General features: G+C 37.5%; 1 protein-coding gene across 3 annotated transcripts in view; it reads left to right on the top strand.

Moving 5' to 3' along the window:
* The window catches only part of TBC1D5 (TBC1 domain family member 5), a 1730009-nt gene that overhangs the window by 1500413 nt on the left and 202936 nt on the right, over nucleotides 1-26660 (top strand). For all 3 annotated transcript variants that reach the window (XM_053714215.1, XM_053714214.1, XM_053714216.1), the window contains one exon: nucleotides 5770-5933. In XM_053714215.1, coding sequence (XP_053570190.1) covers nucleotides 5770-5933 — 164 coding nt within the window. The remainder of the gene's footprint in view (nucleotides 1-5769; nucleotides 5934-26660) is intronic.

Raw genomic sequence — 26660 nt, 5'->3', positions numbered from 1 at the left:
CTCGGCCATCTGAGGGAGGTAAAAGCTTCAGATCAGGGGACAGCGGGCAGATGAATCTGCATTGAGGTATGTAGCAGTTTTTATTTTCTGAATGGAATTGATGAGAAAATCCTGCCATACCGTTATAATGACATGTATGTATACTCTACACTTCAGTATTCTGGGGATGGTATTTCACTGGAATTACTCTGTTAAAAGTACATTAAACCTTTGAATAGGTATTTATTATGTTAAACGTTTTTGCTGGAATGTAGAATCGTTTGCATTTTCTGAGGTACTGAGTGAATAAATGTTTGGGCATTATTTTTCCACTTGGCAGTTGCTTGTTTTAAATTGTGACAGTTTCGTTTCTCTCTCACTGCTGTGTGTGAGGGGGAGGGGCTGTTTTTGGCGCTCTTTGCTACGCATCAAAAATTTCCAGTCAGTTACTCTTGTATTTCCTGCATGATCCGGTTCATCTCTAACAGAACTCAGGGGTCTTCAAACTTCTTTGGAGGGAGGTAGATTCTCTCAGCAGAGCTGTGAGACTTATATATTGACTGTGATTAAAAAACGTTGCTCTGTAATTTTTATGTTTCAAATTTAATTATTGTTACTTTACTAAGGGGAACAAACCTTTGCTAAAAGTTGTGTTGTTTTCAAGGATTGATGCTATAACAGTTTTTCAGTTAATTATTTCAACTGTCATTTAATCGTTTAGTGCTTCTTTGAGGCACAGTACGTTTTTATTGAATAAGATTGTAACCAAGTTGCAAGTTTATTTGCTAGTGTGTTAAACATGTCTGATTCAGAGGAAGATACCTGTGTCATTTGTTCCAATGCCAAGGTGGAGCCCAATAGAAATTTATGTACTAACTGTATTGATGCTACTTTAAATAAAAGCCAATCTGTACAAATTGAACAAATTTCACCAAACAGCGAGGGGAGAGTTATGCCGACTAACTCGCCTCACGTGTCAGTACCTGCATCTCCCGCCCGGGAGGTGCGTGATATTGTGACGCCTAGTACATCTGGGCAGCCATTACAGATAACATTACAAGATATGGCTACTGTTATGACTGAAGTTTTGGCTAAATTACCAGAACTAAGGGGCAAGCGTGATCACTCTGGGGTGAGAACAGAGTGCGCTGATAATACTAGAGCCATGTCTGATACTGCGTCACAGCTTGCAGAGCATGAGGACGGAGAGCTTCATTCTGTGGGTGACGGTTCAGATATTTCAAATTTTAAATTTAAATTAGAGAACCTCCGTGTATTACTAGGGGAGGTTTTAGCGGCTCTTAATGATTGTAACACTGTTGCAATACCAGAGAAATTGTGTAGGTTGGATAAATACTTTGCGGTACCGGCGAGTACTGACGTTTTTCCTATACCTAAGAGACTAACTGAAATTGTTACTAAGGAGTGGGATAGACCCGGTGTGCCGTTCTCACCCCCTCCAATATTTAGAAAGATGTTTCCAATAGACGCCACCACACGGGACTTATGGCAAACGGTCCCTAAGGTGGAGGGAGCAGTTTCTACTTTAGCTAAGCGTACCACTATCCCGGTGGAGGATAGCTGTGCTTTTTTAGATCCAATGGATAAAAAATTAGAGGGTTACCTTAAGAAAATGTTTGTTCAACAAGGTTTTATATTGCAACCCCTTGCATGCATCGCGCCGATTACGGCTGCGGCAGCATTTTGGATGGAGTCTCTGGAAGAGAACCTTAGTTCAGCTACACTGGACGACATTACGGACAGGCTTAGAGTCCTTAAACTAGCTAATTCATTCATTTCGGAGGCCGTAGTACATTTAACCAAACTTACGGCTAAGAACTCAGGATTCGCCATTCAGGCACGTAGGGCGCTGTGGCTAAAATCCTGGTCAGCTGATGTAACTTCTAAGTCCAAATTACTTAATATATCTTTCAAAGGGCAAACTTTATTTGGGCCCGGCTTGAAAGAAATTATCGCTGACATTACAGGAGGTAAGGGCCACGCCCTGCCTCAAGACAGAGCCAAAGCTAAGGCTAGACAGTCTAATTTTCGTCCTTTTCGGAATTTCAAAGCAGGAGCAGCACCAACTTCCACTGCACCAAAACAGGAAGGAGCCGTTGCTCGTTACAGACAAGGCTGGAAACCTAACCAGTCCTGGATCAAGGGCAAGCAGGCCAGGAAACCTGCTGCTGCCCCTAAGACAGCATGAATCGAGGGCCCCCGATCCGGGACCGGATCTAGTGGGGGGCAGACTCTCTCTCTTCGCCCAGGCTTGGGCAAGAGATGTTCAGGATCCCTGGGCGCTAGAGATCATATCTCAGGGATACCTTCTAGACTTCAAATTCTCTCCCCCAAGAGGGAGATTTCATCTGTCAAGGTTGTCAACAAACCAGATAAAGAAAGAAGCGTTTCTACGCTGTGTACAAGATCTGTTATTAATGGGAGTGATCCATCCGGTTCCGCGGTCGGAACAGGGACAAGGGTTTTACTCAAACCTGTTTGTGGTTCCCAAAAAAGAGGGAACTTTCAGGCCAATCTTGGATTTAAAGATCCTAAACAAATTCCTAAGAGTTCCATCGTTCAAAATGGAAACTATTCGGACAATCTTACCCATGATCCAAAAGGGTCAGTACATGACCACAGTGGATTTAAAGGATGCTTACCTTCACATACCGATTCACAAAGATCATTACCGGTATCTAAGGTTTGCCTTCTTAGACAGGCATTACCAGTTTGTAGCTCTTCCATTCGGATTGGCTACGGCTCCAAGAATCTTCACAAAGGTTCTGGGTGCCCTTCTGGCGGTACTAAGACCGCGAGGAATTTCGGTAGCTCCGTACCTAGACGACATTCTGATACAAGCTTCAAGCTTTCAAACTGCCAAGTCTCATACAGAGTTAGTTCTGGCATTTCTAAGGTCGCATGGATGGAAAGTGAACGAAAAGAAGAGTTCTCTCTTTCCTCTCACAAGAGTTCCATTCTTGGGGACTCTTATAGATTCTGTAGAAATGAAAATTTATCTGACAGAAGACAGATTAACAAAGCTTCTAAATGCATGCCGTGTCCTTCATTCCATTCAACTCCCGTCAGTAGCTCAATGCATGGAGGTGATCGGCTTAATGGTAGCAGCAATGGACATAGTACCCTTTGCACGTCTACATCTCAGACCGCTGCAATTGTGCATGCTGAGTCAGTGGAATGGGGATTACTCAGACTTGTCCCCTACTTTGAATCTGGATCAAGAGACCAGAAACTCTCTTCTATGGTGGCTTTCTCGGCCACATCTGTCCAGGGGGATGCCATTCAGCAGGCCGGACTGGACAATTGTAACAACAGACGCCAGCCTACTAGGTTGGGGCGCTGTCTGGAATTCTCTGAAGGCTCAGGGACAATGGAATCAGGAGGAAAGTCTCCTACCAATAAACATTCTGGAATTGAGAGCAGTTCTCAATGCCCTTCTGGCTTGGCCCCAGTTAAAAACTCGGGGGTTCATCAGGTTTCAGTCGGACAACATCACGACTGTAGCTTACATCAACCATCAAGGAGGGACAAGAAGCTCCCTAGCAATGATGGAAGTATCAAAGATAATTCGCTGGGCAGAGTCTCACTCTTGCCACCTGTCAGCAATCCACATCCCGGGAGTGGAGAACTGGGAGGCGGATTTCTTGAGTCGCCAGACTTTTCATCCGGGGGAGTGGGAACTTCATCCGGAGGTCTTTGCCCAAATACTTCGACGTTGGGGCAAACCAGAGATAGATCTCATGGCGTCTCGCCAGAACGCCAAACTTCCTCGCTACGGGTCCAGATCCAGGGACCCGGGAGCGGTTCTGATAGATGCTTTGACAGCACCTTGGAACTTCGGGATGGCTTATGTGTTTCCACCCTTCCCGCTGCTTCCTCGATTGATTGCCAAAATCAAACAGGAGAGAGCATCAGTGATTCTAATAGCGCCTGCATGGCCACGCAGGACTTGGTATGCAGATCTAGTGGACATGTCATCCTGTCCGCCTTGGTCTCTACCTCTAAGACAGGACCTTCTGATACAGGGTCCATTCAAACATCAAAATCTAACTTCTCTGAAGCTGACTGCTTGGAAATTGAACGCTTGATTTTATCAAAACGTGGTTTTTCTGAGTCGGTTATTGATACCCTGATACAGGCTAGGAAGCCTGTTACCAGAAGGATTTACCATAAGATATGGCGTAAATACCTATACTGGTGCGAATCCAAAGGTTACTCCTGGAGTAAGCTTAGGATTCCTAGGATATTGTCCTTTCTACAAGAAGGTTTAGAAAAGGGTTTATCGGCTAGTTCATTAAAGGGACAGATCTCAGCTCTGTCCATCTTGTTGCACAGGCGTCTGTCAGAAAATCCAGACGTCCAGGCTTTTTGTCAGGCTTTAGCTAGAATCAAGCCTGTGTTTAAAACTGTTGCTCCGCCATGGAGTTTAAACCTTGTTCTTAACGTTCTACAAGGAGTTCCGTTTGAACCCCTTCATTCCATTGATATAAAGTTGTTATCTTGGAAAGTGTTATTTTTAATGGCTATTTCTTCGGCTCGGAGAGTCTCTGAGTTATCAGCTTTACATTGTGATTCTCCTTATTTGATTTTTCATTCAGATAAGGTAGTTCTGCGTACTAAACCTGGGTTCTTACCTAAGGTAGTCACTAACAGGAACATCAATCAAGAGATCGTGGTTCCTTCCCTGTGCCCGAATCCTTCTTCAAAGAAGGAACGTCTTCTACACAATCTGGATGTAGTTCGTGCCCTCAAGTTCTACTTGCAGGCAACTAAGGATTTTCGACAAACGTCTTCCCTGTTTGTCGTGTACTCTGGTCAGAGGAGAGGTCATAAGGCTTCGGCTACCTCTCTCTCCTTCTGGCTTCGTAGCATAATTCGTTTAGCCTATGAGACTGCTGGACAGCAGCCTCCTGAAAGAATTACAGCTCATTCTACTAGAGCTGTGGCTTCCACTTGGGCCTTTAAGAATGAGGCCTCTGTTGAACAGATTTGCAAGGCTGCAACTTGGTCTTCGCTTCATACTTTTTCCAAATTTTACAAATTTGACACTTTTGCTTCTTCGGAGGCTATTTTTGGGAGAAAGGTTCTTCAGGCAGTGGTTCCTTCTGTATAATGAGCCTGCCTATCCCTCCCGTCATCCGTGTACTTTTGCTTTGGTATTGGTATCCCAGAAGTAATGATGACCCGTGGACTGATCACACATAACAGAAGAAAACATAATTTATGCTTACCTGATAAATTCCTTTCTTCTGTTGTGTGATCAGTCCACGGCCCGCCCTGTTTTTTAAGGCAGGTAAATATTTTTTAAATTATACTCCAGTCACCACTTCACCCTTGGTTTCTCCTTTCTCGTTGATTCTTGGTCGAATGACTGGGAGTGACGTAGAGGGGAGGAGCTATGTGCAGCTCTGCTGGGTGAATCCTCTTGCATTTCCTGTTGGGGAGGAGTTATATCCCAGAAGTAATGATGACCCGTGGACTGATCACACAACAGAAGAAAGGAATTTATCAGGTAAGCATAAATTATGTTTTTATTCAGATGTATTAATCAATGTAGGAATAAAATGTTTTAAATATTATTAAAGGTCATCTCAATATATTATATTTAAAACAGATATTCTTCTCTTGGAATTCATTTGCTTCTAGCATTAAAAAAAACATCATTATTATGTTTAGTTTATACCAAAGCAGGGCAAATAAAAGCTGAAACTATTTTAATGATTTTATTTTAATTTATTTTGTTTCTACATATTTTGTTCTTCATTTTAGGTCAAAGCTCAAAGAACGTCAGTTCATCCCCTAGCATCGAGAGTTTGTCCGGGGGCCGCGACCACGCTGATTCTCCTCCTCTGTCTGCTGGGAAGAAAGATTCTTTCTTCAGCACCATTGGCCGTTCTCGCTCTCATAGCAAATCCCAAGGCAAAAGAGAATCTGTAAGTTCCTTATAATTACTAGTTTAATGTTATATATTTATATTTTTATTATTATTTTTATTTATTTTATTATTTTACATTTCATTTATATTTTTATTTTATTTATTTGTTACAACAAATATTACCTAATTCTTCTAAAAGATAATGGTCTCTTTCCACATCAAATTATTATTCTTGTTTGTAAATATTAAACAATACTTAAATGCTATTTGTTTTTTTTTATGTTGAATGATAAGCAGGGAAAATTAACTTACTATATTACATACAGAAATAAAGATTTAAAGGGACAGTCTACACCATAGTCATCGTAAAGTCTTACCTTAGATTAAGATGCAAATAGCCTCTTTCTCTGTCATGCAGCAGGAACGGTAAAGAAGTTATTTCTAGATTAATATTGTTTCTGGCCCCTTTGAAATGGCTGCCAAGCTCCGCGCACTGGTGAAATCACGATCTGGGCTACATCTAGGCACTCTGCTGAATATCACTGACAGTCTGTTCAATCAAACTAGTGAACCTTTTGTGATTGGATGGCATATGCAGCCCTGATCGTGATGTCATCAGTGGGTGGAGCTTGGCAGCCATTTCAAAGGGGCCAAAAACAATATTAATTTAGCAAAATCTTTCTTTACCATTTCTGCTGCATGATATAGAAAATATGCAGGATGCTATTTGCAGCTAAATCTGAGGTAAGACTTTAAGATGATAAAGGTGTAGATGGTCTCTTTAATTCTTGCACACATTTGAGAAGCCACCAAGTTTGCTAAATATTAGTTCAGAGAACAGGAATTTAATGCGATGTATATTTTACTCCAGAACAAAAATTAAATGGTGAAAACAGATTTTCTTGTCAAATAGCACTAAAAAGTCTATCTAATCTGCCTTTGTTTTCCACCAAACTAGTTTAGCTTTATTTCAGTCATCATAAGTGGTTTATGCTTCACTCTTGGAATCCCATTCTTTACATATACCCAAGATCTTTACTGGAATCCTTTGCAACATATGTTTAACCATTTCTAATATAGCAAGGTACATTGTAACCTGACTTGGATTTCAGAGCTCTCTATCAGCTAGATTACGAGTTTTTCGTTTTGAGCTGGGCTGTGCTAACGAGCAGTTTTCTCTCACCGCTCCCTTACCTGCAGCGCTGGTATTACAGGTTTCTACAAACCCGGCGTTAAAAGGCAAGAAGTGAGCGTTGAGCAAAATTTTGCTCCATACCGCACTCCAATACCAGCGCTGCTTAAGTCACCGGTGAGCTGGTCGTACGTGTACGTGCTTGTGCACGATTTTCCCATAGGAATCAACGGGGAGAGCCGGCTGAGAAAAGGTCTAACACCTGCAAAAAAGCAGCGTAAAACTTAGTAACACAGCCCCATTGATTCCTATTGGGAAAGAAAATTTATGTCTACACCTAACACCCTAACATGAACCCCGAGTCTAAACACCCCTAATCATACACTTATTAACCCCTAATCTGCCGCCCCTGACATCCCCGCCACCTACATTATATTTATTAACCCCTAATCTGCCGCCCCCAATGTCGCCGCCACCTACCTACATTTGTTAACCCCTAATCTGCCGCCCCCAACGTCGCCGCCACTATACTAAATGTATTAACTCCTAAACCTAAGTCTAACCCTAACACCCCCTAACTTAAATATAATTTAAATACATCTAAATAAAATTACTATAATTAACTAAATTGTTCCTATTTAAAACTAAATACTTACTTATAAAATAAACCTTAAGCTAGCTACAATATAACTAATAGGGTTTATTTTTATTTTACAGGCAAGTTTGTATTTATTTTAACTAGGTACAATAGTTATTAAATAGTTATTAGCTATTTACTAACTAGCTAAAATAAATACAAAAGTACCTGTAAAATAAAGCCTAACCTAAGTTACAATAACACCTAACCTAACTCTACAATTAAATAAATTAACTAAATTAAATACAATTACCTAAATTAAATTAATTTAGCTAAAGTACAAAAAAACCCACTAAATTACAGAAAATAATAAACAAATTACAGATATTTAAACTAATTACACCTAATCTAATAGCCCTATGAAAATAAAAAAGCCCCCCAAATAAAAGAAAAGCCTAAACTACCTAAACTAAACTTGAAAGGGCCTTTTGCGGGGCATTACCACAAATAAATTAGCTCTTTTACCTGTAAATTTTTTTTACAAACAACCCCCCCAACAGTAAAACCCACCACCCACACAACCAACCCCCCACATAAAATACTATCAAAAAAATCCTAAACTCCCCATTGCCCTGAAAAGGGCATTTGGATGGGCATTGCCCTTAAAAGGGCAGTTAGCTCTTTTGCGGCCCAAACCCTAATCTAAAAAATAAAACCCACCCAATACACCCTTAAAAAAACCTAACACTAACCCCCTGAAGATCGACTTACAGTTCTGAAGACCGGACATCCATCCTCAAGGAAGCGGCAGAAGTCTTCACCCAACCGGGCCGAAGTACTCAACGAAGCCGGGAGAAGTCTTCATCCAAGCTGGAGGAAGTGGTCCTCCAGACGGCCTATTCTCTCTTCATCCATCCGACGCGGAGCGGCTACTTCTACAAGACATCCCACGCGGAGCATCCTCTTCAAACGACGGCTTCTTACTGAATGACGGTTCCTTTAAGTGACGTCATCCAAGATGGCGTCCCTTAGATTCCGATTGGCTGATAGAATTCTATCAGCCAATTGGAATTAAGGTAGAAAAATCCTATTGACTGATGCAATCAGCCAATAGAATTTATGTTCAATCCTATTGGCTGATTAAATATATTATATTTAAAAACACACACATACACAAACTTATTAAATTATAATTAACTGAGTAGGATCGGTGTTAAACTTTCTTAAGAGAAAACAAGTGGTGGGGCTTTTCCCTCTCTCTTTTTTTCTACTGTTCATGTGTAAATAACAATACACATTCATTCACTATACAAATGTATGGGTTGGGATTCATTAGCAAGGTGGGACAGAAAAAGCATAAAATATACATTAACTGAATCTTTATACTTCATTACAAAATGCTTCTCAGATGTAAAGCTGAGGGTTGATGCAGCATCTAATTTAGGATCATTTTTACCATTTTGCTGTCAGAAAAGGCTCCTAGTTAGGGAGCCTGTCTGCCTGCCTTTATCGTGAGTAGGCAGTGGACACTGTTTGTCCACAGCCACATTTATTATTGCACAGGTAAGTTCCTGTATTAGCTTAAAGGGAAAATTTACCCTGCATTTTCTCCACTTTAATTTGCAATTATCCATTTTACCTGCTTTAGTGTATTAAATTGTTTACAAATAGCTCCTTTTACTTTATCCTTTTACTTTATTTCGGCATTTGAAATAGCTGCTTTTTCCTGTGGTATTTCTATCAGTTCTGAAAGTTTCTATACTTAAATATAGGTTAAAGAAAACCTGTGTAAATATAGCCAGCAGAAGAAATTATACTCCCAGTAGGAGGTAGAAGAGATAAGCAATGCAATGTTAACTTTCATTTGTTCTAAGTCTTGGGATTTGGTTTACAGATATAATTTGAACAAGCATGTGTGTGTACAGAAAATAATAAATTAAAAGGACAGTCAACTACAACATTTTTATTGTTTAAAAAGATAGAAAATCCCTTTATTACTCATTCCCCAGTTTTACATAACCAACACAGTTATATTAATATACTTTTAACCTCTGTGATTACCTTGTATCTAAGCCTCTTTTGACAGCTGCCTGATCACATGACTTTGTATTTATTATCAATTGACTAGCATTTTAGCCAATTAGTGTAGTGTCAGCCACAACTCACGGGCTTGAGCACAATGTTATCTATATGGCCCACATGTATATATGTGATAAGAGGCTGTCTGTAGTGGATTAGAAACAGGCAGAAATGTAGAGGTTTAAATTTTATAAAGTATATTAATATAACAATGTTGGTTGTGCAAAGCTGGGGAATGGGTAGTAAAAGCGTTATCTGTTTTTTCAAACAATAACAATTTTGGTGTTAATTGTCCCTTTAAGGATATCTGATTTTCCTACCAGCTAAACCCATTTAAATTGGTTGTGGTTTTATAGAAGTAATCAGCTATTAAAATACAAAAATAATTCTAAAGAAACAATGTCTCATACATTTTATTCTCTGCTGCTGCTATAACAAGTCATTGGAAACCCACTAAGGTAAAAACTATTTTACACTACACTGTCCCTTTAATGTTACTTTAAATGGTTTAGCAAACAATACTGGACAGCTAATCTCAGAACATTATCTGCCCATTTTCATGGCGCATGATAACTAATCGTAATCTAATGAGGACTGTGTTTAAATAAATGGTGTTCATTATAAAACAGTACAGCATATGTTACTGTTTGTAATATTATAATTATTATTCTGTAAAATATTAAGATCAAATTTAAACAGGATGCAAAGTGTCTTGATTGTATGTTCAAAATCTAATAAAATGTTATTTAAAGGTACAGTCTACAATTGAATGTTCTACCTAAATTATGAAAGAAAAAAATTGCGTTTCATGTCCCTTTAATTAGACTAGAGGCCTGGAATACCAAGCGTTCGTTGTTACTGTGATTCATCTATTAATAATAAACTAAATAAGTTATGTTTCCATATAATGCTAAAATGCAGATCATGCACTACAATAGATATCATTTTAGGATATCAAAACATCACAAAGTAATGCCTCTAACTTAAAGGGACACTGAACCCAAGTTTTTTCTTTCGTGATTCAGATAGAGCATGCAATTTTAAGCAACTTTCTAATTTACTCCTATTATCAAGTTTTCTTTATTCTCTTGCTATCTTTATTTAAAAAAAGAAGGCATCTAAGCTTTTTTTGATTCAGTACTCTGGACAGCACTTTTTCATTGGTAGATGAATGTATCCACCAATCAGCAAGGACAACCCAGGTTGTTCACCAAAAATGGGCCAGCATCTAAACTTACATTCTTGCATTTCAAATAAAGATAGCAAGAGAATGAAGAAAATTTGATCATAGGAGTAAATTAGAAATTGGCTTAAAATGTCATGCTCTATCTGAATCACGAAAGAAAAAAATTGGGTTCATTGTCCCTTTAAGAGTATGCTTGTTCTTTTTTACCACTTGAAATGCTGAGTCATAGCCCTTTCTGGCAGCCGTTATAATAAAACACAAATAGCTGTTGAATTTTTTATTTTAATAAAATACTTTAATTTTGCATATTAGTAACAATCAAAAGAAAGCTAAATATGCTGTTTTCTAGAGGACATATATCTTGCTCTTGGCACAAGGTACCCTGTAAAGATGAACTTCCCAGTGACTCGATCTAGTGAATTTAATTGGTTCATTAAGTATTTGGATAGATGTTACATTACTCATGTTTATGCTGCAGGATTTTAAAATAAAAGGCCACAGCCTCATTAGCAAGTTAACCCTGTAAAAAGGGTAAAAGATATGGTTAGCTTGGGGTCACTGTGTTTTTGAATGAGGAAACAAAATGTTTTAAAAGGGTTAAAAAGGGGTATGGTATACACAGGGGCGTATTAGGCCTAGGCTAACAAGGCAGATTTGGGGGGGGGGCAGCAAGCTCATCTTATTAGTTATATTTTTATATATTATGAGTCCTGTCTGCCAGTGGAGTTGGAAAGAAAAAGGGTCAGCAGAGAAGGGGAAAAGGGGCTCCACACGTTAATGGGCCCTTATCTTCAAAAACCATAAGTAAGTGCAGTACAGCACCACTGTTACTGTGAGAGGAGTAGATGGGCAGAGCAGGGCAAATCTTGTTACAGTCTTAATAATTGTATACAATAGTGCTATAGGGCTCTGTAGGAGAACCTATCACCGGAGTGTTTAACTGTTCAATGTGTTTACATTATGTACACAGACTCACCCTGCACAGGTGCCATGGATAAATTAAGGGGCCCACCTTTAGGGAGAGACTGTGTACATAATGTTAACACATTGTGCGTTTTTCTCATCATTCAAACTGTCTCACAAATAATTTAAAGGGACAGTCTACACCTTTGTCATTTTAAAATCTTACCTTAGATTAAGCTGCAAATATCCTCCTGCACCCCTTTCTATATCATGCAGCAGGAACGGTAAAAAAGTTATTTTAAAATGATTATTGTTTCTGGTCACTTTGAAATGGCTGTCAAGCTCCGCACACTGACAACACGAAGATCTGGGCTGCATCTATGCTCTCTGCTGAATAGCATTGCCAGTCTGTTGAATTCAATTAGTGAATCTTTTGTAACCAGCAAAGCTTTTAATGTAGCCCAGATCGTGATGTCATCAATGGGCGGAGCTTGGCAGCCATTTCAAACTGGCCAGAAACAATATTAATTTTAAAATAACTTTTTTACAGTTCCTGCTGCATGATATAGAAAGGGTGCAGGAGGATATTGCAGCTTAATCTAAAGTAAGACTATAAGATGACTAAGGTGTAGACTGCCCCTTTAACTTACGTGCCACAGTTTACTCACCCCAAATGCTTACCTCCCTTTTTCCTTTCCCCCCTCCCTTCCCTCCCTCCTTTCTCTTCCTCCCTCTTTTCCCTTCTTCCTTCTATTTCCCTCCTTACCTTATTTCTCTCCCTCCCTTCTTTCTCTCCTTTCCTTCCTTTCTCTCCTTTCCCTCCCTTTCTCCTCTCCCTCCCTTCCTTCTCAGGGAGGAAAATATATATGAGATGCATGCAGGCTTAATTTAACCCACCTGAGTTTATGCAAGTGTTTTGCAAGCCCTAGTGAACATTTACTTTTGAAATGCCATAAAAAATAAAAAAAATGTCATGTTAAAGCCTGACCAAAAAGTATTATGGCTGAAAAAAGGGCTAAAATCTGGGGGAGGCAGCAGAATTTTGATTTCCTAGGGAAGCACAAAACACAGGGTATATGATACGATGTTTGACAAGTAAGAGCTGCAAAGTATGTCTAACTATGTCTATGTGTGTAAATACATGTCTATATACTGTATGTGTATTTATGTGTTTGTGTAGATATGTATGTTTACACATACATAGAGATAAACAAATATATATATCATTTTCAAACAAGTTTAATATGTTTTCATGTTGCTATGTTCTTTACTTAGAAGAAAATGTTCTTTAAATTTTTAAATTTATTTCTATATATATCGGTATATTCAATATAATATATATATATATATATATATATATATATATATATATATATATATACAGGGCTCAAAATTTCAAGTACTAAGCTACTAGCCAGGCCAAAATGTTACTCGCCACCTGCCCGAGTACAACCCCACCATATATCTTTCTTTACATATGTTTAGCCACTGCAAAACACCTTCTTGTGCAGTCATTTTTAATTTAAGGGCCTGAAACTTAGGGTATTTGGTGACTAAAGCTATATACCCCTGCTAGGCTCTGGTATCATAGGAGGAAGACCTTTTAGGGTTATTTAATGCACAGTCTTATCTAATTATTTCACGCGCTGTTGGCAAAGAAGGGAATCCCTCAGTGACATTGTCTGAGCTAACAAATCCAAGTAGGCTGCTCATTAAATAATGCTAGTTAGGCTCTGTTAAGAGTTTGGTCTACCCTACGCTCCTACAATACCAGAGCTCCACAGGGGTATATAGGTGTAAGTCACATGCAACTGTAGTCTTGTACTGATTGAGTTCCACACGGATAGATGACTCAAATTTCCTAAATAATAGCTGAAACTGAGTCACGTACTCCTGTGGAGCTCTATCATCTAGCAGAGGGGAGACCAGTCTTAATTAAGCCTACTAGGCCTGTTTCATGCCGCCTTTATAATGAATCATGAGCATAGGAAACCCCAAAAAATTGTAGGCATCGTATTATTAAAGGCAGTGTATTCTTATTCAGTAATCTTGGAGTTTTATGAAACTGTAAAAATTAAGTAAGTAACTCTGTCTTTCTATCTATATCTCCCTCTCTCCCACAAACTCCCTGTTTCCCTTACTCTCCCCCTCACACCCTGCCACTCTTTTTCACACTCTCCCCCCTCTCTCTCTCTCTCTCTCTCTCTCTCCTCCTCTCTTAAATTCCACCCTCTCTCACACAATCTTCCTGTTCTGTCTTTCCTCTCTTACTCACTCATCTTCTCTCTCTCATACATTCTCCTCTCTCTCACACAATTCCCTCCTCTCTTTTAAATTCTCCACCTTCCTTCTATACTCTCCTCCTCTCTCACACACTTTTCCACTCTCTCCCTCTCCTCCTCTCTCTTAATCACTCTCCTACTCTCTCACACTTCTTTCTCCTACTCTCTCCCTCTCAATCCCCCCTCATACCCCCTCGCCTATTATGCACTTACACTCCCATATATGCACGCACGCACGCACGCACACATATTTACATATATATATCCACACACTGTCGTTTGACATCCCACATTGTAATACCTAAAACTCACCCAGGTTGTGTGATTTCTTTTGGTGCATTCACTAAAAATATCAAGTTAAAATAAATTGACAGCAGTTTATTATCTAACATGTAAAAGATTTCTGAATTGATTCACAGAAATAATAAAACAGACATGTGGAAGCATGAGAAGAAAATAAAGTGACATGAAAACAGGGTTGCAACCTAAGGAATTTCAAGCTGCTGTACCATAACCTGGCAGGGGTCTTACAAACACACAGACACACCTTCTCTGAAAACACACTCTCACACACACATGCACACTTACTCTAACACTCATAAACGCAAACTTATTGACACACAAACTCTCTCACACTCATTATACACATAAACTCACTCACTCACTCACAGAAACTCTCACTTATACACACTTTCCTTACACACACACAGAAACTCCCACACACTCTCATACTCACACAGTCACACACACATACTCTCATATACACACTCTCTCACACACATACACACAGACTGTCACCCACAGTCACATATTACTATAACATTTTATAGTGAGAAAGAAAAAAATGAGGAGGAGTGAAAAATAGAGAAGAGAGGGGAGAGATATATTTGATTAAATCTGTGATATCTGCTATATATAGATGGAAACTTATTTGCTATTTTATACAAGGTTTTCTTCTACTTGGAAAAAAAAGAAGAAAAAAACTAACAAGGAGAATACAGAGCCAGGTAAAATAGTTTAAAACTCTACATGCAGAATAGCAACACACAGTGGTTATCTCTACAGAGTTTCCTCAGAAGAAGGTGCATATACCATATCTTTCACATCAATGTTACTATGTTGATCTACAAAAAATATGGCTTATAACTTTCTATGACCAGGAAAATTATTTTAACATCTTTAATATTGTGTACACAGTGCCTGATTTTGTAATTGTGCTGCCATCTGACTGACAAGTGATATATGCAGGGCAGGCTAGTGATAATATTCATATTACTCACATGGATGTATCTGGGGAGGAAACTGTTAAATGTCCTCTCATCATACTATTGCCTGTCTCAGCTTCTAGTCCCTCCCATCAGCCCAGCCGGTGTTCTATCGAGAACTCCAATACATCAAAAACTCCAATCTGACGTCACTTCCGGTGAATCCATACATCTGATTGGTCTTTATCCAGTGAGTGACAGGACTCACAACCAATCCGATGGGCACTGTAATTGCCTATCTACACTATCTATTTTGCCTCCACCTGGGGGGTTCAAGGGGGCAAAGCTTTACTTGGGGTCTATGCCAGAGGATCGGTGGTGCGCCCCCAGACAGAGGCAAAACAGATATTAACATAGAAAACTTACCGGAAGTGATGTCAGATTGGAGTTTTCGAGGAATTGGAGTTCTCGACAGAACACCGGCAGCCTGTGTACTCTGAGGTTTGACATTCCTGAACTTCAGTTAGCAGCACACGGAGGAGATCACTACATTTGGTATGGAGCAGACAATATCTGTCGAGCTTCTGCACCGGAGTGAGAGCCCCTCCCTCATCCATCAGTAAATCATTCAGTCAGAGCGGATTGCTGTTTTTCAATGCTAAAGAAACTTTTTAAATGATTGGCGAGGAAGCATAAGCATATTCTAAAATAGCATTCCGTACTAACCGAATGAACCTTGAAACCACAGGGTAAAAACCACACTTACTCAGCTAATTCATATAAAAACTACTTAGCAGTATAATGTTTTCACCCAATGTACCCATCATTGTTGATTGAGTTTATGTATCATTGCTGTGTATTGATGGTTGTTTCTTTTTCTTTGTACTGCTTGGTGAACCTTAATAAAATATTATTAAAAAAAACAAAACAAAAAAAAACTACTTAGCAGAAATATAAACATGAAATAACAAAATGCCAAATCAGGAAGGACCTCTCCAAACGTCTATTGACAATTTGTGTTTGTGTGCATCACTACTGTAATATCGCTACAGGGCTCTCCCAAGTGTCTTCATTACAGCCCCTCCAATATCCAGCACACAAATCCCAATAACACGAACGATCAAGCAGAAGGATTCAGATTTTCAAACTGATAAAGTTTGTTTTGCCACTGCATGTTACCTTAAAGGCTTAGCAGTGAGGAGCTACAGACCGATGTTTTCTATCATGGATTTCCTTAGAGGAAAAAAAACGACTTACTAGCATGTTGCCTGCGCTTCCTCTCTCTGACTTCAGACTGACGATGCAGCTCTCCACATTCAAGCGGTGCTACATGTTAACCGATTCAACACAGCTGCAAGGCTTTGATAGTGAATGTACATTCACTCAATATTTTACTTGCAGCTGTTTAAATTCTACTCGAACTTTTGAGCCCTGTATATATGTATGTGTATATATATATATATATATATATATAAATATAACTCATTGTGTAGTTCATTAACAAATCTAGACATGCCCACAGGCTTGTTTTCCCACAGAAAACCTCTGAATTACATTGTTTCCAATGCAGCAAAGGATTCTGGGTAAGATATGCAAATTAAGTACACAATGACACACCTTTTTACTTCAGTCTGCTTTTCAGCAGGTTCCCTTTACACCAAAGTATCGCTGTTCACACAGCTTATAAACTTAGCTAGGGTTAGTGCAGTGATTCATAACCATCCCAGGACAGACTGTTTCCTTGTTTTTGCCACTCATCAGCTGGGAGAAGGTTAGAATCACTGCTGGGTGAAGTTGATTCCAGCAGAATACAACAACATTTTAAATTAGGGGGAGATAAAAGGCGAGTTTAAAATCCTCCACTATACACAAAATATAGAAATATAACTCATTGTGTAGTTCATTAACAAATCTAGACAGGCCCAGAGGCTTGTTTTCCCACAGAAAACCTCTGAATTACATTGTTTCCAATGCAGCAAAGGATTCTGGGTAAGATATGTAAATTAAGTACACAATGACACACCTTTTTACTTCAGTCTGCTTTTCAGCAGGTTCCCTTTACGCCAAAGTATCGCTGTTCACACAGCTTATAAACTTAGCTAGGGTTAGTGCAGTGATTCATATCAATCCCAGGACAGACTGTTTCATGGTTTTTGCCACGATACTTTGGCGTAAAGGGAACATGCTGAAAAGCAGACTGAAGTAAAAAGGTGTGTCATTGTATACTTAATTTGCATATCTTACCCAGAATCCTTTGCTGCATTGGAAACAATGTAATTCAGAGGTTTTCTGTGGGAAAACAAGCCTCTGGGCCTGTCTAGATTTGTTAATGAACTACACAATGAGTTATATTTCTATATTTTGTGCGTAGTGGAGGATTTTAAACTCGCCTTTTATCTCCCCCTAATTTAAAATGTTGTTGTATTCTGCCTGGAATCAACTTCACCCAGCAGTGATTCTAACCTTCTCCCAGCTGATGAGTGGCAAAAACCACGAAACAGTCTGTCCTGGGATGGTTGTGAATCACTGCACTAACCATAGCTAAGTTTATAAGCTGTGTGAACAGCGATACTTTGGCGTAAAGGGAACCTGCTGAAAAGCAGACTGAAGTAAAAAGGTGTGTCATTGTGTACTTAATTTGCATATCTTACAGAGAATCCTTTGCTGCATTGGAAACAATGTAATTCAGAGGTTTTCTGTGGGAAAACAAGCCTCTGGGCCTGTCTAGATTTGTTAATGAACTACACAATGAGTTATATTTCTATATTTTGTGTGTAGTGGAGGATTTTAAACTCGCCTTTTATCTCCCCCTAATTTAAAATGTTGGTATATATATATATATTTATATATATATGTGTGTGTATAATGTATATATTCAGATAGATACATTTTACAAAACATATACAGATATATATATATATATATATAAAAGTATGAACATTTTAAAGTATTCCTGACGCACCTTTGGCTTTAGCACAGTTGGTCTAGCGCACCTTTGAGTTAACGTGCAAGCGATAAATAGAAAAGGTTTTTTGTAGCACTCACCATCTATAGGGAGATGGAGTTATCCCAGTCGCGATATCCAACCTCTAGCTGTTAGCTCACGTGAGTCTTTCGCTCGCATACTAAATTTTTAATTTGCACTTGTAATACCAATAATAACCTGGGAGCGCTATTGATTTACCTTGAGCGCAGTTAACGCTCACAAACGATAGAAATGTATCACTTCACTGGTATTCTAGTGAATTTAGAATTCTAATTTAGGGACAGTAATGCAAAAACTAGATGCTCTAATTAATTAGAGTTTGTTATTTTTTATTTATATTGTTCATTTAAATCCTTTTGTCTCAAAAACATCACACTTTCTACATTTGTATTAACATATATTTATAAATGTGTTAATTTTGCTATAGTTTTTTTAATTCAGAGAAAATAATATGAAGTTTACTTTCCTGGCTGTCATTGTGGGATTTAGTTTTTGAACTTGTATCCAAAACTCAACAAAATGCCCTCAATTCTGTTTGTCATTTATGAACTCCTGTGTGGTCTATCATAGGTCTTTAGAGTTTCTAACTTATTTTAGTCTAAATTTATTTTCTGAGATTTTTGGCCACAAGCCTAAAAAATGGTATTTAATGGTTGTTGTTTTTTTTTTTTTTTTTTTATTATTATTCAGCGACAACTGAAAATGAACTGTCATTGTACATTATGTTTAAGGAAAAATGCTGTGGAAGTGAGATTATTAAATTAGGCATAATAATGCACTAAGCTACTGTGGCATTTCTTTGAAAATATGTTTTTGTGTGCTAGAAAATAGTTGTGGATGCAGATTTTGGTTTATATATTAAAACTGATAGAATAAAACAAAAAACATATTAAATAGTACAAGTTTGATTAGACTGGTCATGTTACATTTAATTAGTTCTAATGCATTAAAATATATTTAAAAAGTGTATAGTTCATTAAAAAAAGATATCATTTAAAATGATGCATTTATTTATTGCTGTTTAGTATGAAAATTAAGATTTGTTATTTTTTTGTTGGGGATAGGGGAAAACTTAATGTAACAAAATATCTGTGCATTCAAATAAAGCTTAATTACAACAGCAATTAAACCACTGCCTTTTGTTAGTGTAAGTGACTGTGTAGGTACTATTTGACATCCGCTATGGTGCCTCTTTACATGCTACAACGTACGCCTCTATTCTGAGGCTTTTTAAGTGACAATATACAATCAGATGCTGTTCTGCTCTCCTCATAGAGTTTTACCAGAATTAGCTCCAATAGCTCAGATATTTAGCCTATGGCATCTAAGGAAAAAAAAAGGCTTTGTTGCTGATAAAGATATGCTATTGGTCTGGCTCGCAGACAACACTTTGAGAATGTATCAGTAAAAGTTATTTTGCACAATCAAGCAGCAATGTCTTACATCAAAGTTTAGGGAGAAACTCAGAGTCCTTCACCAATGCAGAAATAGAAAACAATTATACAGTGGACAGAAACAGTCTCCAGAACATCACACCAGTTCTTCCAAAATTGGGAGATTGTCAGGCTGACTAACTTTGCCTATAGGAGAAATTAACAAGGGCATTTTGCCCAAAGAAAACATTTAACTATGTTAGATAGCTTTACATTTGAAGGATTTCTGTCTGCCCTCCTTTAAAAGAGGCCTGTCTTTCTTGGTGAGTTCAATTTATGGAGCTGATGCCAAACATTGAAATTATATATAATATGATTTAATTTACTTTTTTATTTCTTGTTTCCATGACATGTGTCTGTTATTAATGTGAAAAGTGGTTTAATACATCATGGAAAGGTTAGTTGTGTTGATTAAGTCTAAGGAGTAGATAGCCGTATTGTATAGGGTAATTAGCTTGGTCAACAGTAACCAGACAAATAATACAAAGAGCAAATTCACCCCTACCTGCTGTGATCTGTTCGTAGTACCTTTGAGAATAATGTAAAGATGCCTTGACACCTAATAGTACCCCATGATGATTTTAGTGCACTATGGCTTGTTTAGTCTCCATCCAAACACTTGACAACCATTGATCACTAGGGGTTATCAATATGTGAGCTTTTAGCAAGGGGCTCTGCATTTGCTCCTTTTTAAATTCACTAGTGGCTGAAACTCCATATTAATGAGCTACAAGTGTACTTAAAGTTATGGTAAACTCTCCTTTTTATAAAATCAGATCCGGAACGTTAGTGATATTTTAGATGGAGTTTAATTCATCAGTTGTAATGAAAATGGGAAATAACTTGCTTTTTATATTGCTATGAAATTCAAATTCCACGCACTCTGCGGCCCACCTCAAAAGTTAATTTTTCTGTGAGCTAAAGGTTTGAACTGTTCTCCAATTAGTGCTCTACCCATATGGCACTTTTGTTGTAGCTAGAGCGATGATTGGTGAATAATTCAGACCGTTTTCTCAGGGAAAAATTTACTTTTGAAGTGGGCGGTGGAGCACAGAGTATTTGAATCTTCTATCTACATTAAAGGAATTGTCTAGTCAAAATTAAATGTTCATGATTCAGATAGAGGAGGCAATTTTAATCAGCTTTCTAATTTACTCCTTTTTTCAATTTTTCTTCATTCTCTTGGTATCTTTATTTGAAAAAGCAAGAATGTACGTTTACCATTTTTGGTTCATCCCCTGGGTAGCAGTTTCTGATTGGTGTCTAAATGTAGCCTCGAATCAGCAAGCACTACCCAGGTGCTGAACAAATAATGGTCCGGCTCCTTAGCTTACATTAAAATAAAGATACCAAGAGAATGAAGAAAAATTGATAAAAGGAAAATGAGTCCCCCAAATATAACTCTAGAGTAACTAGCTATGTTAAATCAGGAAATTACTCTTGAAGAGATAGATCAAGTTATCCTGAATGCAGCTATTAATAAAGCCCCTAGTCCTGACCAATTACCAGCAGAATTTTATAAAACCCTACACATACATGTTACCCCAATTCATACAGTGCTATTTAATTATTACTCTTTTAATAACATCTTGCCATCTAAAAATGTTACTATGTCTAACATTGTTAAGATACTAAATAAGGCAAGGGGCCCTGAACCAATCTCCCTTCTTAACTGCAATTACAAATTGCTTGCTCATATTATTTTTAATAGGCTCAAAAACATTTTGGTTGTGTAATTCATCAAGATTAGTCAGGCTTTATGTAAGGTAGAATTCCCTCAAAAAATATTAGAACTGTTACGGTATTGATTGATCATTATTGGTCGCTAACACAAGCCAAGAAAAAGGCAAAGGCTGTGTCTGACTTTGCGCTATCACTATTGATCAGTGTTAATTTTGACAGCAAATTTCAATTTAGTCTTAGTTTTAGTCTTTTGACTAAAATGCCATTTTAGTTTTAGTCGTATTTTAGTCATCTGAATTAATTTAGTTTTAGTCTAGTTTTAGTCGATTGAATCTCCAGTAGATTTTAGTCGACTAAATCTCCAGTAGATTTTAGTCAACTAAAATCTAAGGGGTTTAGTTAAAGTGTAATGCATTATTTTAGCATTTAGCAGAAACAAAAAGTTTCTGCAGCTAGCACAGGTACAGCATAACTTAAACCCATATTTGTGAGTTATTCTTATTTCTATAGGAAGAATCAATTGATTATTCACAGATTCGAAAAAGGTTCGGCAACGATATTAGCACTGCTCAAAAACTTCAAAACTAATTATATACTCCTGGAGTAAAGGTTTATTAACCTGTTTTTATTTATGGTATTAAGGTTTGAACATGCAATACAGATTTAACAGATTTAACTGTTGTGGTATATAACATCTCTTTATTTATCTTAAAATTTAATAAAATTAAGTTTCGTAAATTTTACAAAAGAGCAGTACTTGGATATGGATTGATTATAACAACTTGCATAAAATGTTTTTGTCAGCAAATTTTGATTTAGTTTTAGTCATAATCTTTTGACTAAAATGTCATTTTGATTTAGTTTTAGTCATAGTTTTTTGACTAAAATGTCATTTTAGTTTTAGTCGTATTTTAGTCATCAGAATTTCTTTAGTTTTATAGTCATTTTAGTCTAGTTTTAGTCGACGAAATTAACACTGCTATTGATACTGAAAAGGCCTTTGATTCCATAACCTGGCATCATTTGTTAACCGCGCTACACAAGTTTGGCTTGACAAGTAATTTTTCTAATTTTTTTAAGATCAATTTATAAAGAGCCAATCTTCTCTCTTGTTATAAATGAGAGGAGGTCACCAAATATAGTTTTGCAAAAAGGCACAAGACAAGGCTGTCCCCCCTTTTTTAACATTGGGTTATAACCCTTAGCAAGTCTATGCAGCAAAGAGTTAGAAGGTGTTAAAATTGGTGAAAATAAATTTGTTCTCTCACTTTATGAAGGACAATATCCCAAGATATTATCTCATAATATAGTGCTTTTTCGGGGTACAAGATTAATTTAACAAAATCTTAGACAAGTTAAGGGGAGTTGTTTTTTTTTTGTTTGTTTTTTTAAATATCTAGGAATTGTTCTTGGTTTGAATTGAACTATACACAATTGTGGAAAAAAAGATTTTTATACAGTGGCCAATACTACTGCTTACTTTGTCTGCTAAAATTACTTTAATTAAAATGATTCTCTTCCCTAAAATGCTATTTCTGTTTCAAAACTTACCTTTGTTAGTTCATAAGAAAGGTATAATACAATTTAAGTTGCATTGTTCCCTCAGATTGAAGCCTACAATCAGGCTTGCTTAGCTAAAATTGCTCTGGATTGGCTCACTGTGGAAAACTATTGCTCAGTCCGAAGAAAAACAGTTGATAGCCCCCTTTAAACTAAAGGCTTTACTCCATCTCTTAAAATAAAATAGCTTGAAAAATATCCCCCTTCAATATAATATTGTTAATGTAATAAAGGTTTGGAATAAACTGTGTAAAAAAAATGCAGATTGACAACTCGGTTTCCAATTATCTACTAATCATTGGTAGTCCTGAATTTGTACCTGGCGTTAAATGTAAGGTCTTCAGGGACTGGTCTCTAAAAGGCCTAACGTTTATAACACAGGGGAAAGATCCATATTTAAACACCATGAAATCTTTTGAAAATCTGGTTTAAGAATTTGAGCAAAATCGTAAAGATTTGTATGCCTATTTGCAACTTAGGCATTATTTATTAGCAAAGTATCCTTTAGGAATTAAAGTAGGTCCTTAGGGACCCTGAATTCTAGGATTAAACTATATCAAGCAGGTAATCATTCCATTTCTCTTGTATACAAAGCAATAATTTCAAGTGAGGGTAATCTTGAAATGTATAAATTACATCAAAAATGGTTAATTTATCTTAAAGGGACACTGAAACCAAAAAAATTCTTTCATGATTTAGATAGAGCATGCAATTTTAAGCAACTTTCTAATTTACTCCTATTATCAATTTGTCTTCGTTCTCTTGCTATCTTTATTTAAAAAGCAGAAATGTGATACATAGGAGCCAGCCCATTTTTGGTTGAGAACCTGGGTTATGCTTGCTTATTGGTGGGTAAATGTAAGCCTCCAATAAGCAAGTGCTATCCATGGTGCTGAACCCAAAATGGGCTGGCTGCTAAGATTTACATTCCTGCTTTTAAAATAAAGATAGCAAGAGAATTAAGAAAAATTGATAACAGGAGTAAATTAGAAAGTTGCTTAAAATTTCATGCTCTATCTGAATCATGAAAGAAAAAATTTGGGTTCAGTGTTCCATTAAGGACTTACACTTTGAAGATTTCAGAAATTGTTTTCCAGAGTAGCCAAAATTACTACTTCTACAGCCTGGAGAGACTCACACATGAGACTGATAAATAAATCGTATATTACTCCAGCAACCATCTCAAAATGATATAGGAAAGATACATCTTTATGCCCTATATGTAAAGCGCTGGATGCAGATTTAATATACTGCTTTTTTTCTCAATGACCAAAATTAAAGAAATTCTGGTTAAAAATTATGTTCTGGCTAAGTACATTTTTGACTCCTGAACTTAGATGAAATACATATTTTCTTTATGTTTAAAGATCATAATTATCAGAACACTTGTTTAATAAATAAAGCTATTTTGTTGGCAAGACAGTTGATTCTCAGACCGTGGAAGGATAAGAGTAGTCCTAGCTTTACTGCATTTAGGAAAAGCATGTATCAGAAAATGATAATAGATCAGGGTGACTCAGATATTTTCAGATAATAGAATAAAGGCCTCAGGGGGGTAGTTATCAAGCCGTCAACTTCAAATACGCTGGAATTCTGCAGCGTATTTGTGGCGAGGCTGATTCGCCTTAGTTATCAAAGGCTAGATCCCGTCAAAAGTAGAATTTTGTGACGTAAACTTCGATCCGCCGGACTCAGTCCGACACAGATCGATTCTTACGTCACTCCAGATGTTCCGCACACAAGTGCAGCACAATCTGACTACTTTTGCTAGTTATCAAAAAACTATCAGGTACGCTCAGCACTTTTCCGGCCCAGCGTACCTGGTTTTCAAACCGCCACCCTGGAGGCGGCGGATCCCATAGGAATCAATGGGAGTCTGACCATAGCGAAAGTACAAATTTGCTGCTGACAGACATCCCATTGATTCCTATGGGAGATGTCTACACCTAACACCCTAACATGTACCCCGAGTCTAAACACCGCTAATCTGACCCCCCCTACACCGCCGCAACTAAATAAAGTTATTACCCCCTAAACCGCCGCTCCCGGAGCCCACCGCAAGCTACTCTATACATATTAACCCCTAAACTGCCGCTCCCGGAGCCCACCGCAACTATAATAAGTGTATTAACCCCTAAACCGCCGCTCCCTGACCCTGCCGCAACCTATATTAAATTTATTAACCCCTAATCTGCCCCCCCTACACAGTCGCCACCTATAATACATTTATTAACCCCTATCCTGCTCCCCCTACACCGTCGCCACCTATAATACATTTATTAACCCCTATCCTGCCCCCCACTACACTGCCGCCACTGTAGTAAATTTATTAACCCCTAAACCTAAGTCTAACCCTAACCCTAACACCCCCTAACTTAAATATTAATTAAATAAGTCTAAATAATATTTCTATTATGAACTAAATTAATCCTATTTAAAACTAAATACTTACCTTTAAAATAAACCCTAATATAGCTACAATATAAATAATAATTATATTGTAGCTATCTTAGGATTTATTTTTATTTTACAGGTACCTTTCAATTTATTTTAACTAGGTACAATAGCTATTAAATAGTTATTAACTATTTAATAGCTACCTAGCTAAAATAAAGAGAAATTTACCTGTAAAATAAAAACTAACCTAAGTTACAATTACACCTAACACTACACTATACTTAAATAAATTATTCCTATTTAAAACTAAATACCTGTAAAATAAACCCTAAGATAGCTACAATATAATTAATAATTACATTGTAGCTATCTTAGGATTTATATTTATTTTACAGGTAACTTTGTATTTATTTTAGCTAGTTAGAATAGTTATTAAATAGTTATTAACTATTTAATAACTACCTTGCTAAAAGAAATACAAAATTACCTGTAAAATAAATCCTAACCTAAGTTACAATTAAACCTAACACTACACTATCATTAAATTAATTAAATAAAATACCTACAAATAACTACAATTAAATACAATTACATAAACTAACTAAAGTACAAAAAAAAAGCTAAGTTACAAAAAATAAAAAAAATAAGTTACAAACATTTAAAAAAATATTACAACAATTTTAAGCTACTTACACCTAATCTAAGCCCCCTAATAAAATAACAAACCCCCCAAAATAAAAAAAGTCCTACCCTATTCTACATTAAAAAAGTTCAAAGCTCTTTTACCTTACCAGCCCTTAAAAGGGCCTTTTGTGGGGGCATGCCCCAAAGAGTTCAGCTCTTTTGCCTGTAAAAGAAAAATACAACCCCCCCCAACATTAAAACCCACCACCCACATACCCCTAATCTAACCCAAACCCCCCTTAAAATAACCTAACACTAATCCCCTGAAGATCATCCTACCTTTAGTCGTCTTCACTCAGCCGAGCCACCAATGGAACTGAAGAGGACATCCGGACCGGCAGAAGTGATCATCCAAGGGGCGCTGAAGAAATCTTCCATCCGATGAAGTGATCCTCCAAGCGGCGCTGAAGAAATCTTCCATCCGGGCGATGTCATCTTCCAAGAGGCGCTGAAGAAGTCTTCTATCCGGGCGAGGTCATCTTCGAAGCCGGGTCTTGAATCTTCATCCCGCCGACGCGGAACATCCTTCTTTCCCGACGGACTACCGACGAATGAAGGCTCCTTTAAGGGACGTCATCCAAGATGGCGTCCCTTCAATTCCGATTGGCTGATAGGATTCTATCAGCCAATCGGAATTAAGGTAGGAAAATTCTGATTGGCTAATGGAATCTATCTCCT

This window comes from Bombina bombina, chromosome 5 (assembly GCF_027579735.1).
Source record: "Bombina bombina isolate aBomBom1 chromosome 5, aBomBom1.pri, whole genome shotgun sequence".
Lineage (NCBI taxonomy): Eukaryota > Metazoa > Chordata > Amphibia > Anura > Bombinatoridae > Bombina > Bombina bombina.
This window is presented reverse-complemented; position numbering and strand designations above follow the sequence as displayed.